This window comes from Calonectris borealis, chromosome Z (genome assembly GCF_964195595.1).
Source record: "Calonectris borealis chromosome Z, bCalBor7.hap1.2, whole genome shotgun sequence".
In the NCBI taxonomy this organism is placed as follows: domain Eukaryota; kingdom Metazoa; phylum Chordata; class Aves; order Procellariiformes; family Procellariidae; genus Calonectris; species Calonectris borealis.
Genome location: NC_134352.1, coordinates 17170957 through 17185179, shown reverse-complemented (window position 1 = coordinate 17185179; position 14223 = coordinate 17170957). Strand labels below are relative to the sequence as shown.

Here is a 14223-nt window from a genome sequence, read left to right as displayed (position 1 = left end):
ACTGAACACCAGTGTCATATCCTGCATTATAAGATACCTAGATGTGAATCACTGTGCCATTTGCCTCAACTTTGGACTTATTTTTCAAATAAGCTTTAAATAATTGGTCTTGAAAGGGTCTTAAGCTTTTTGCTATTAAATTGAAAGTTACAACATTCCTTATGCTGTTGGAATAAAGCCTCCCACAGGCTGAGTATTATTCTATAATAATAGAACAGTTGAGAAATGTGTGCAATAGTTAATTTCTACAGGGGTATGAATATATGATTTTCAGAAATAAAAAGAAATGAGTAAGATGCTGTACACTCGTTTATAAGAAACACAACTGAGAATGTGAAGACAATTCCCATGCTGTGTGGATTACAATGCTCTTTTTTCTTTTTTTTACATTTTCAGTGACAGATACCCTCAGGGGCTGAGGCTAGAATCTGTTAACTTCTGTATGTGCTCGGATCCTTGCACCATTTCTGTCAATGGGGTATTAGCAAAAACACAAGCTGGAGAGCCATAAATGTAGTTCCTAGTGATTTTCATGCAATCAAGTAATCAACTCGTGTAGAAGTTTTCAGGATCAACAAGTAATGTTGAAAGAGTCAAAATGAAAAACTGTGTAAACACTTTTGAATAGGAGCATAAGATTTTCTATTACTACTGGAGAAATTTAAGTTTTTGGTAATCAAGGAAAAAAATGTGACAAATTGGTACAGCAATATAGGTGAGATATAATAACAACAACAGCAGTTTGAAACTGCAATAGGTAGATCCAGCCTGATCCCTTAGTTGTAACAGAGGAACGTATAAAATGTCCTTTTGCTTTTACTAGCAGTATTTAAAGGCATCACTAATGATCCCATCAACATTGTGGCAAAGGAATCAAAGTTCTGAGGTTTCTGGGATTAACAGCAGAAGCATAATTCCTTTTTTTTCTGGTTGTAAATACCAGAATGTCACCAAACATATAGGTGTACAAATAAGCACAGAGACATTATAACTGCTGGAAAACAATTTAAATCAGATCCTGGGAATATCAGAATAAAAAAAAAAATGTTTGAAAGCTTATCTTACTGTTCATTTCACAACCCATTTTGATGATCCTTACAACAACTTGTTCTTCTAAGTTATTTTATTCCTTTGGGCAGTGTTTCCGACAACCTCTAAAATTATGTGAATTCTGCCTTTGAAATAAATGGCATAGGGTGTTTCGCACTAATTCTAACTCTTTGCAACCTACAGCAGTTTTAATGGTGCCGGTATGGGATACTCAATCAAGTACTGAAAAGAAGTGCTACTTGCCTATACAATCTTTTGACACCAACCAATAGCTAAAACGGACCTGAGGCAAATTTCATTAAGAAATAGGCACTCGTTCTTAACTGTGAGTCTGAACAAGTTACAAAGGGAATGGTAACTGATGTGTGTGTTTGTTACCTGCAGTTCTCCCAGGAAGATTGGATGTTTTCGTCTTTAACCACACAATGGCTGTTGATATCAGTGCCAGGGTATCCGGCTGTGTTTCAGATATTCAGGATGGTCTTAGGTTCTTTCAGACCTTAAAAAGTCTGCCTGAAATCATCACAGTTCTCTCTCACACACATGCACACACAAACACAACTTGTTAAAGAAGTAGCTGTAAGGTTGGGTCTGCTTTCTGTGTGCCAGGAGAGGTTCTGGACTGATGGCTGACAATGTACCTATTCAGTATATTCATTCTTATTTCACTCCAATGCACTAGATCCCAGCCCCATTTAAATCTATGAGCATGTATTCCCGACTGCAGTGGAGCCAGAAATTCACCCAGCCTCTCAAGTTGTCGCTACAGTATTAATGGTGCTTCTTTTTCTCACACCTACTTGATGCACAGATCAGGAACAGGGAACGGAAAGCAGGCACGCTAGAAATCCCTCAATGTAACTGTCTCTATGGGAAATCGCAAGCTGCCAGTATTGTGAGCGTCTTTAAGCCTCAGAGCTACAGAAGACCACAACACCAATATGCTTACTTCCAGCCCCACAATCATCAGGCAGACCTAAATAGCTGAACTCTTTCTTTTAGAAAGAAAAGATGGATTTTTTAAAAACACAATTCTATGACATACAGTGAACTCCATTGCCAGAATTCATGACTAATGAACATCCTATTAACAGTTGAACTGGAAATGAAGACGGCTGGCATGGCATCTGCTTGCTCTGCAGCCAGTGTATAGGTTTGACAGACTGAGAAGTGCGAGCATGGTCAGTCATCTTAGCCTGGCCTCCTTTGTCCCATTCATTACATTTCTGGGTGTCACGCTGAGCGCTGCTGTTCACAGCAGCCCTAAATAGGACTGCAGAGTGCATGGTATTGAAGGAACAGCACTTTCAACAGGCAGGCTGTATTAATGTAACCTCCAGCAGCAATTTTCTGTGTGAATTAGATACCAGTGTGTTTTGTTTTGCATTTAAATAGAGCTTCTAGATGTATTTTTGTGAGGCCAGCCTCAAATAAACATTTCTTTGCGGCAGCTTATATGTCTGGAAGCTTCTTCCTCTGCGATATAAGTAAGGGAGGCACCGGTGGGCCAGGCTTTGTAAGCCGCAGACCTCGTCCCAAGGGGATGAAGATGCGCACACAAAGAGGCCTGGCAGGGAGAGCTGCCTGGAGGCTGCTGCCGGGAGAGATGCTTGCCGCCCGGCAGCGACAGCCACTTCTTCTCTTCGGATTGCCTCCACCGAACGCCTGCCTGCCCGCCCGAGGGGTTGAAGCGAGACCTGCCCCGCGCCGCCCCGGCTCGCTGGAGGGGCTGACGGCGGCCGGGGGGGAGGCAGGAGCGGGCGGTGCGAGGCGCGCCCGCGCAGCCGGCTCCGGCTGCCCCCGCCCGCCGGGTCGGTGGCCGCGCTCCCGGGGACGGGCACGGCTGGCCGCGGGCCCGCCCGCCGCCGCCGCCCGGCCCCTCCGCCCGCCGGGGCGGTGGTAGGCTCCCGCCGTGCCTCCCGGCGCATAAAGAGCGGCGGCGGGGGCCGGCCGGGGGCAGCGGCTGGCGGCGGTGGAGCAACTGGCGGTGATGGAGCAGCCGGTGCAGACGGAGACGTGGAAGGCGCAGAGCCTGGAGGAGCTGGTCCGCATCCTCCATCGGATATTCGCCGAGGACAAAGTCAGCGTGGAGGAGGTGCAGGCGCTGATGGAGTCGTACGAGAGCAACCCCGAGGAGTGGCTGCAGTACGCCAAATTCGACCAGTACAGGTACAACCCCTCCCCACACACACCCCCTGGCCTAAGGGAGCCCCCGGCGCCGCGCCCCTCACCGTGCGAGCGGGGCCGAGCGGCGGACGGGGAGAGCGGGGACGACGCGCCGGGGAGCGGTGGGGGGAAGGGCAAAGGCCCCCGGGGGGTGCGGGGGGGACCGCGGCGGGGCCGGGCGGGGGCGGGGAGCGGGCGGGGCGGCGGCGACCAATGGCGGCACCGGCGGGCACGGGGGGGCGGCTGCCCCGCACCTGGCATCTGCGGTCCCCGGCCTGCGGGCCGGCCCCGCAGGAGGGGACCCCCCAGCGGGGCCGGCCCGCAGGCCCGCAGGCCCGCAGCCAGGGGACCGCCGCTCCGGTCCAGAAACCCGCTGAAGCAACCAGAAAAATTTTTTAAAAGTTGGGGGGGTGAAGCCCAAGAGAAGCATGCAGCAGAAACCGCTGCAACCGCGGGGGTTGTGCGGCGTGCTGGAGTGGGGGAGCGGAGCGCTCCAAAGTGGGTGTTCGGTTTCTGCAGAGGAGCCGATGCGTGTATTCCCGGCCTCACCGGTGGGTCGGGAGCCGTCTGCCCCCCGTATTCAGTCCCTTCCTCCTCCGGGGTAGTGTTGGTCGAGGGGTTTTGTACCTCTTTGTCCTCCTTGCCAGGAGGAAGGAAAATACCTGTTAGGGTTTTGAATAGCTCCTACTTTGCTAACAACTAATTTTTTCCTGCCGTTGGTGGCTTCCCTGTCTTAAATTTCAAGACAAATACATTTGATTTGAGCACTTCCTTTAAAAAACAAACACCACCCCTCCCAACCCCCCAAAACTTTTCCTTTTGACCTTGCTGTCATGAAAGCATCACCCTGGCTTGACTTTTTTTAGCCTCCTTTCACCTCGCATTGACTATCCTCCATTCAGAACAAGATTTGTAACAGAACATAGGAAACTAAGAATTGGAAAAACAAAGTGTGCTAACAATAGAAGTATGCATGGCAGCCTTTTTTTTTTTTGGCCAGACCTGCTGTACAGAAATAACAGCACTTGAAATGTTCAGTCAAATGCCAGCATTGTTTGCTTATGTTCTGACATCGTAGGAAAAATATGTCTACCTAATATACACACAAATTGTGGATGCAGTGGGAGACAGCATATAGATATACATGTTATGCTTTGAAAGTAATTCGTTATGAGCATCCTATCTTGATTAAAATAGAGTGGTCTTATGGGGAAACTAATTAAAAAACATTCAGTTGACAGCAGTGCCCTTTCTGTGTGCCCTGCTTGCATCTTTTAGGTGAGAGTGAGGCATCCTGTCATCAGCATAAATATTTGCTTTACTTGGCAAAGTGTGAATAGTGAAATAGTGAAAGCTAAAATTAAACCAGAAAGGTCCCACTAGGTTACTTGCACCATAACAGCTAGAAGCCCCAGCCCTGGATTAGAAGAGCCCCATTATGGAAAGTGACGTATAGAGCAAAATCCTAGTCCCTTCTCTAGTGAACTTTTCAATAGGACGAGACAAGCGGCAGCTCGGTGGAGACTTGCAGGAGAGTACAAGGAAACAAACATAAGGTGTGGCTATTAAAGATGTTTTCAAGCCCTGAGAGCAAATCACAGTCTAGAACTCACATATCGATAAAAAGCCTTTAGGAGAAAGCTTACTCTGTGCCACCTATAATGGCACCTAGCATATGAAAGATCTTTTTGAGAAATCTCGCTCTGATTAGCTTTGTTTAGATGCTGGCAGAAATTACCCCACAGGTGTTTTATTCACACGTGAATGCTATAATACAAGATGTAGAACTTTCACGAACAGAGTAGGAGGACCACGTACGGAAAGCCTGACGTGTTATTTCTTTGGTTTTTTGGCTTTGTACAAATGAGTGCTGCATAACAGAAGGAAAGCCAAGAATATCTGAAAAGGAGCTGCAGAGGAATGTAACCATGTATTTTTCTTGTTTCATTGCAGTCCTCTGTTTCTAATTATAAGCCAGCTGCTGAAGTGACTTCATTCAGTAACTATTTTGATTTGATTCTGTCTACCACGTTAGTCTCAGACTCTCAGTTCCCAAACTCCAATCATCTATGTAATTCAAAAGCAATATGAGTATAAAATATTAAATATGTCTTTTTTTTTCTTCCCAGAAAAAGAACTCTTACCAAAAAAAAAGCTTAAAAATACAATTTTCTCTTTTTCCAAGTAAAACACGGCTTTCAAGAAAAAGAAGAAAAAGGATTTCTATATGTCACAACCTTCCTTCCTAAACATACTTGTATAATTTTGTCTTTTATAGTGCATCAGAACAGTAAAAAGCAAACACTTTGTATTTTAGGTATACGAGAAATCTTGTGGACAATGGAAATGGAAAGTTCAACTTGATGATCTTGTGCTGGGGTGAAGGGCATGGCAGGTTCGTATCCAAAGACTATGGTTTTAGCAAACAGATATAAAGCCACTGTATCTTTCACAAAAAGACACAAATAATCAGCCCTATGTGAGCTATCAGAAAGTGTCTGGACACTAAACAATGCAGAGCTCCTATTGGTATAGCAGTCCTGAATATTTGCTATATCTTTTGCAAGTTTGTACCTCATGGACGTTTTTAGAGCACTCTTTTATAAACGCTCTGTTTTTCTACCAAATCTAAGCTTCCCTTCTGTCAGAGGAAGTTTTTAGTCCCAGAGATGCAACGGGTCATGTGGGCAGACAGATCCACACCACAGACCCAGACAACACTTGGTTGCACACAGGATTTGGTGCAGTTTAAATAGTCTTTGTTCTCTGATGGTGTTTAAATCCCTCTGTGACAAGGTGAGAAAAGTAGGTTTGGGTTAGGATTGCGGGCTGTGAGGAGGGGGCCCCTTTCCAGGAGTACTTGGCTTTCTTTAGGTTCACGCATCCCATCTCCTCCCTCAAAATGGACCACACTGCTGATGTGGCCTCCAGAGTTGTGTACACAGACTGTACACTCGGTTGTGTAGCTCTACAAATGTGAGGGCAGGATCTGTCCCTTGGAGGGTTTTTCACAAAATGTTGGCTAAAACAAAATATGGAATAACAAAACTTGCAGGTTTTGACTGATTATTCTCGCATATAAGTAGAAAACCTAAGGAGAGGTCAGAGCTGGTTTTTTGTTTGTTTTAATTGAGCGTGCAATTGAACATTTACAGTATTCTATAGGTGATGCCGTGACATTATACTCAGAGGATATAAGAACTAAGCCCATCACCTCTACTCCTTCCAGGCTATTCCCACAAAGCCTGTAATTTATGTCAAACTGTGTTTGAGTTGGATGAGCATTTGCTAGAGCTAGACTAAGACCACAAGTTGTTTTTGCTTCGTACATGAGGAGGATCAGATTGTTCTCATGGCTTGTGGAACGAGCGTGACAACGTGGCATTTGTGAACTGTTCTGTGCCTGAAGCAAGCTCTGCTCTCTTGGCATCTCATTTGTTTACTGAAAACAGTAACATACAAGTACCAAGTTTTTGATTGAAACTCATTAGCACTGTACATCTGGGAGGGTCAAATTCCCCCTTCTCCCTCGCCCCCGATGAGTGGAGAACTCTCCCTTTATCCTAATCCCATTGACTTCTGTAACAGTTAGTCCTCTATTTTAAAAAAAATAAAACCAAAACTAAACTACTACATATCAAGCCCATATGTCTCCAAATGTAGCAACTAAAACATACTTCGGGGCAAGGAGACAGATCTAGCAAGCAAATAAATCATACCAGATCCTGCTGTTTTCTTCATGTTCTGCGAAACTAGTGAAATTAACAGCTTACTGTAGCTGGTTGTACTTAGTACTATCAGAGTGAGAAGTACAGCATTTTTTTCTTCAACAAATGCTTGTGCGCCCCAGCATTAAAGAGACCATAGAAATTAAGCAGAAGTAGCTAATTTCTCCCATGTTTCGGGAGCGAGCATGGTGGATCTGCAAATATCAGGTATACTTGCAAGTTTATACCAGCCTCTGCCTGCGGTGACTGTGGAAAGCGTCATTTTGTTTCTTGGCCCACAAGAGTTTTTGCATTCTGAAGAATTTTTCTGTCCTCCTCCCTCCTCGAGACATCCTTTGTACTTCTTTGTGGCAAAGTCATAGATTGATCAATATCTGACTCTTCTCCAAGTCCTGCTGTGTGTGAGCTTATCCCAATACATTTCTAAAGTAGCAGTTTTAAGTAGGCATACCTTAGTCACTGTGAATCTTTTTTTCCTAAGACTTTTGTGCAATGGCATTTCATTCTAGGGCTATGTCCAGATGAATATGCTATGCCATCTGTCTGAACTGTACTGAAATTAAATATGTATATCACACTGAGTTTGGTTATTCTTTTTACATATATAGCAGCATCCATGATCACACTGACTCACACTGCTTTATGAAGATCCTCCAGGGAAATCTAAAGGAAACTCTGTTTGAATGGCCTGAGAAAAAAGGGAATGGTGAAATGGCTAAGAAATCAGAACGAGTTTTGAGGGAAAATCAATGTGCCTACATTAATGGTAAGCTATTAAGTTTGTTTTGACAACTGCCCATCCATCAGTCTTATTCCTAACAGAAGAGTTCATCTGCTCTCTAGTCTCCTACCTTTAACAGTATAATACTAATGGCTTTATGCACAGTTTAGGAACATGGCCCTCTAGGTTCTGCACAAACCTGTATTTAGATTCAGTAAAACAAACAACAAAAAAAATGTCCTTTTAACTCACTCTTAGGACATTGCAGCAATTGCTTGATACTTAAAAATGTCGGGTATCTCCTCTAGACCGAGCAGCCTTCTGCACTGTGTCCCTAATGACTATCTGAAATTGATTGTAAACATAGACCTTAAATAGTACTTTGTGAGAAATAAGGGAACCAAAGTTTAGATAGCTTAATCACCTTGATTTTTTTCAAAGAAATAATCCTTTTGGTCAGTCATAGAAATCCTAGGTCAAAAATGTAAGAGCTGTCTATGGAATAAATTGTCCAGCATGGAGCAAATGCCCCGATCCTCAGTGCTACTTCTTGTCCAAATCAACAAAAGACTGTAGTGCTGAAGTGCAGCGTCAGCAGAATTGAAATGCTCAAGTCTATCCAATCTACAAAAAAAAATTGCCTAACTGCACAGATGCTGGGAGACAACTAAGTCTCCACCAGTAAGGCTCCCTAGGTACGTAAATCCATGCCATTACACATATCTGTAACTATCACCATCTCGTGCTGTGCTGGAGGCCATCCTGGAGTGGCCAGCTGGGTGTAATGTATTCTGATGCTATGAAAGACATTGCACATCATGCTGAACAGCAATGAGTTCAGCAGAACAAAGGCAAAGCTCCAGGGAAGGGGGCCATCTGCCTGTTATGTGATGAGTTAAAAACTGGAGCACACACCTTGCGGGGCTGAGTTTGGGAACTCCCCAGTTAGAGGGAGCCTCATGTTGGGTTATGGACTAAGCCAAGTTGAGAGCATTGGGGAAGAAAGACTAGTGCTCTGCAGCCCTCTGTTGAAGGTATGCCACATAAAGTGAGAACACAAAGTCCATACGACAGGAAATGCGAGAAGGAGCTTGACACGTTTGCCAGGGATGTGGGTTCTCAGACTCAGTCAGGTTTTCCTACCTAGGCGGTTCTGTCCGATGAAAGCAATTGCACCCTGTGTGCATCTGATCCAAAGCTTCCTCGGTTGTTTTAAACAAATTTGGTATCCAATTCTCTGAGGTAGTTTGGATCGCTGCCATGTTTCATAACAGATGTTTTGGTTTAAAAGAAACAGGTAAAACAAGTAGAAAGAAAACACTGATAGTGTTTATTGCCCTAACTACTTCAATAGTGAGTGACCTTCATGTTTCTATTGGTGCTTCTTGGTTGCTCTTGTACTGTATTTTTAAGATTAGAACTCACTAAACAGAGTTTATTCGAGTATCCCATAAGATGAGCACAGATTTAGGACTTTTTTCCCCTACGTCCTCTACTTAGATAAACTATGTTAATGACACTTAGGGCTTACACTTCAAATGTATCAGATTTGTACTCATGATTCTCAGAGTATCATGTCTGTGTTGCATAATACGGGCCTAGGTATTATATAACATATTAATTCAAGTACAAAGGCCTCAGTTGTTTTTACAGCAAGGTCATAAATTTAAATTCAAGGTCTCTTTTAAGTAACTCAAAAACTCCACTTTAGTGTAGAATGGAAATGGTTTGTTTCGTGGATGTGATTCTTCATACCTTACATTTTTACGTAATAGCTTGATTTCTACTCCATCGTCGCAGAAAGTGCCATTACTTCATGAGTAACCATACAACAGACAGTGCCTTGTTTTATTACGTGTTCAGTTACGCTTACTATTCAGTTAAGGTTGGAAGTATGCCAGTCACTACTAATTTGCCACCTTAGTCAAAAGAGCAGACAAATGAAAATCCTGTTCTCCAAATTAATAAATTGGAAGGATTAATTAGGAAACAGATGCCTGCAGCAGAAGACAACTGCATCTCTGTCCATAAGTCCATGCCCCAAATACATGTAGCTGACCTTTAATGTGACTGATATCCTTGTTACCGGGCTGAGAATTAGCAATACAAAAACTTTTTCCCTGTAAAATATCTTGCTAATTTTTAGAAACACAAACCTTCTTGCTTCCGGAGCATCTATAACAACAGCATCCCTTAGGAAAGTAGATAACCTTGGAGTCCTTTGAGAATGATAGATAGAAAATTACCAACAGCATGGCCTTCCTTAAGTTTCTCCGGATTTCTATTGGCCTTTATCCTGTAGCAGATAATCCAGAAGTTACATGAAGTGTGGAAGGCAATAACATACTTTGAATTTACCAGTGTATTTAGGAATCTGTGCTACAGAACAGCAAATTCCTTGTACCGAGTTACTTGTTGCCCATAAAAGTGCAGGCATGCCTAACTGGCTTGCTCATGAGTTTCGGTTTAGAAAGCATTTTTCCAGGCCTCTGAGATCTCATTAAATCTTCCCGCTAACACAACCTCTCATTTCATGCCCTCGCTGGTGTAGACTCCATTGGCCTGCACCGTGTGGAGAACATAAGCCACACAGAGTCTGCCGTTAGCCTGCATTTGTACAGCCCACCCTTCGACAGCTGTAACACCTTTGATCAGAGGACTGGACACAAGCACAAAGTAAAGATGACCTTCTACAGCCAGTTTGGGGAAAGGACTCTCTGCGTAAGTACCAGATAACACGCTCCCCTCCCGGCCCCGGGCTCAGAGCCCTCAGCCCCTGCGAGGACGGGCGCGAGGGGCTGCCCTCCCGCCTGCGCAGGGCAGAGCGCCGGTGCCCCAGGACAGGCAGGAGGTCCAGCAGCCCTGCCTTTCCTGGGGCATCCCCGTCTAGCACCAGCATAAAACCTGTTCCCAGATGCTACTTGATTTGTCGATTTGCGCTTCCCTCGTGTGGAGTTCCCTGCTTCGTAGCTTGCCTGCCCTTCATCAGCAGGAGATCAGTTCTGAGCAGAGAGGAGGATTAATGAGAACTTTGCTACTAGCTAAGCGTCTTCAGGCAGCAAATGATGGCAAATGCAACCTAGTCAATGGAAAACCGTGAAGCAGCTACATTGTTTTGGCCAACTCTAAGTCATGTGTAACACTTCCTGCCTAAACTGTTCTGCCAAAAAGCATCACATTTCCAGTCAGTTGTTTTAAACCTTGTAGCTTACTTGAAGTGAAGAATTCTTTAATATAGTTAATTTAATTCTTTAAAATCAAAACTTTGACACAGAAGGACTTGCTCTGAGAGTGAGAGTAGGCTGGTTGGCTCTTGTCTGCATTCTTGAGCAATGGCATGAGATTTTATTTGGATAGAAAAGAAATCTTAAGATCAGCTTTTGGGGGACCAAGCTAGGGAGAATTTAATAGGGTTCCTTTTAGTGCTTCTCCATGCATTGGGAAACATAACTGCTTATACGGGGAGAAAAGACAGATTCTTGATGTTCAGCCACAGAGGTTCAAAGACTGTTTGGTTTTGTTAGATGCGGAACACTTTCACCTTTCACTGAAGCCAGAAATTCAGTGCTCAGGAGTTTCCTGGAGTGAGCCCTTAGTACCATCCAGTTAAAGTTTTATATAATCGACAAGTACCATGTAAATTATTTCTTTGAACCTTGTCACATTACATGATTACAAATTTATCAAACAGCTGAAACACAAACTTTGACCTTCCCAAGTTTGAAAGGTCCTTGAGAAAGTAAACTCGAATTTATAATTCAGATTTTAAAGGCAAATAAACATGGGAAAATGTTGAACAAAATTCATGCAAGAATTCAGTGTTTGCTTGCTTTCTTTTTGTTTTAAGTCTTTGTTGAATATGAAGTATGTAAGATAACAAGTGAGACTAGATGTTTTGACTTGGACTATTTTCCTACCCTTGGTCTGTAACCATCTGGCAGTGTTTGTACCTTTTGTGGGAAACTGGGTCTGGCTTACAGGAGAGAGGTAGATCTTAATCATTGGGTCTCTTTCATGGATCCCTGTAAATGGAATTTCAGTAAGGAGGAAAGTGGTGGTGAGTTTGGGCCACCCAGCTGCCTGAAATGACTTCACGCTAAAAAACCTTCTGGTTTCAGTGAGGGTTTCTGGAAAGCTGACTGGAAAATCAAACTTTCTTCTGTTTACCAGATCTCAAAAGGACGTAGGAAGACAGAGAGCTGTAAGTTAAAAACACCAAGAGAATAATGTAAATATTAAGTATACTTGTGTATGGTTTATGAGTGAGAAGATCATTCAGCACATTCAGTGCTTCCTCTTTGTCTCACATTTTTCTGCAGGTAAAACACACAGGTAAATCCCTAGTGGCTTCTGGCCATGGCGAAGTCTTAATTAACTAAATCTCCAGTAAATACATCATAAGTTTTATAGGCCTACGTAATTAAAATACTATGTAGTATGTCCAAGGACTTGCCTGTGAAAGTAACCGTTTACACAGTTCAGGTAAAACCATGAGAATACCAATGCGAGAGTTCACTGAGGGAAAACTGATTTTGTTTGGGTGTCACAGCACATCAGTCCCTGCTGCCAGGAATTCTGGTGGGGGAGGTGGTTTCTCTTTGCAGCCTGTCTTCCAAGCTGGGCTTTCAAGCAGTTTGTGTCAAAACGAAGGAGAGCAGAGTATCGGGGAGAAAAGACAGCCTGAAAGAGGAAGCACTCCTCAGCTGTCCCTTCTGCTGTGGGCTTGCTCGTGGTCACACAGAGCCAATGGACAGGGTGATTTTGCCAGGTGCACAGTGCCCTCTATAAAACTCTGGCAAGGAGTACTGAAAATAAATACACTAAGTACTTTAAGGTGCTGAGCTACTCTGGGAATAAAGGCCCATGCTAAGAACATGATGTAGGTAATGACTGTCTCTTTTCTTAAAACAGCAACTTCTCCTCTTTCCTTTTAGGCAACAGCAGTGCCGCAGGAGAACAACTGAGAAGCACCAGCATGTGTTTGCATAAGACCTGCTGAATGTTTAACAGGGACAGAAGACTTGCATGGCTAAGGCCGACAGCCAGCTATATTTCTATACCTTGTACATAGAAGTACACTAGGGCAGCTTCCAGGCCACCCACAGTTCCCCCAAGCGAATGTCAGTTATGGGACACTAAGCTAACTAGTGCCATAAACTACTTCAGAGGTTAGATGCCTTTTCTTAGGCTCCTCGCAGAATTAAATAGTTTGTTTTCTGATTCTAGCCTCCTTTTAATTCCACTTCTGATACCACACTGAGAATATCAGAAATTGGGTTTTTAAACATCATCTGACACTACTTCATAGGCCTACGTGTATGTATGCTTTCAATGTAATTAATAAGTATATAAACTTCTAAGCTTCCAGTCACTTGTACCTATGGGTAGTATACTAGATACAACTAACAGCAGCTTTTTTTTTTTTTTTTTAATTCAATCTTTTAGGTTTTAATGCTCTAGGCCATTTTGGTAGTTTTGTGCATTTTTTACTTTTTATTTTTTATAATTTCATTTGTCAGATCTTGTTTTAAATAGGAGCAGCGAAATGCTTCATGCACAATGATTTTCAAAAACTGATTGGGCAGAGATTTGGATTTTTAATAAGACTAATCATACTTAATTCAGCTAATGTCCAGTTTTCAAAGTATTCTGTGTAGCTACTGAAGAAGGTAACTGAAATAAAACTAGATTTGTGAACAGATTTTGAAGTTTTCAGCCTCTTTCTCCTGGTAACTAAAATATTCATCACACTTTATCAAAATCCACATTCCTCACGAACATCTAAGTCTTTTCCAAGCAATACGCTATTAGGAAAGGCTTTAAAAAGTTGAAAGTGATGGAGTGACTACATCAGTGGACATGGGAAGGGCTACAGATGTCGTCTGTCTGGACCTCTGTAAAGCCTTTGACACAGTCCCCCCACAACATCCTTCTCTCTAAACTGGAGAGGTATGGATTAGATAGGTGGACTGTCTGGTGGGTGAGGAATTAGTTGGATCGTCATATCTAGAGGGTAGTGGTCAACGGTTCAACGTCCAGATGGAGATCGGTGACGAATGGTGTCCCGCAGGCGTCCACACTGGGACCAGTACTGTTTAATACCTTCATCAATGACATAGTGAGATCGAGTGCACCCTCAGCAAATTTGCAGATGACACCAAGCTGAGTGGTGCTGTCAACATGCCTGAGGGATGGGATGCCATCCAGAGGGACCTGGACAAGCTCGAGAAGCGGGCCCGTGTGAACCTCAGGAGGTTCAACAAGGCCAAGTGCAGGGTCCTGCACACGGGTTGGGGTAAGCCCCGGTATCAATACAGGCTGGGGGATGAAGGGACTGAGAGCAGCCCTGCCGAGAAGGACTTGGGGGTACTGGTGGATGAAAAGCTGGACATAAGCAATGTGCGCTCGCAGCCCAGAAAGCCAACCGTGTCCTGGGCTGCATCAAAAGAAGCGTGGCCAGCAGGTCGAGGGAGGTGATTCTGCCCCTCTACTCTGCCCTGGTGAGACCTCACCTGGAGTACTGTGTCCAGCTCTGGGGTCCTCCGCACAAGAAAGACA

At 43.9% G+C, this 14223-nt stretch overlaps 1 protein-coding gene across 2 annotated transcripts; it reads left to right on the top strand.

The window, feature by feature from the left end:
* Positions 1–2879: 2879 nt before the first annotated feature.
* Positions 2880–13366, top strand: CDO1 (cysteine dioxygenase type 1). 2 transcript variants are annotated; one of them, XM_075136381.1, is made up of 6 exons: positions 2915–3219; positions 5534–5611; positions 7553–7710; positions 10217–10386; positions 11985–11997; positions 12600–13285. In XM_075136381.1, exons 1-6 carry the CDS (start codon positions 3041–3043, stop codon positions 12662–12664), a joined length of 663 nt encoding a protein of 220 aa, XP_074992482.1. In that variant the 5' UTR covers positions 2915–3040; the 3' UTR covers positions 12665–13285. The 2 variants fall into 2 exon arrangements, with proteins under 2 accessions (XP_074992481.1, XP_074992482.1); XM_075136380.1 differs by lacking the exon at positions 11985–11997 and having other exon boundaries at positions 2880–3219; positions 12600–13366.
* Positions 13367–14223: the final 857 nt, after the last annotated feature.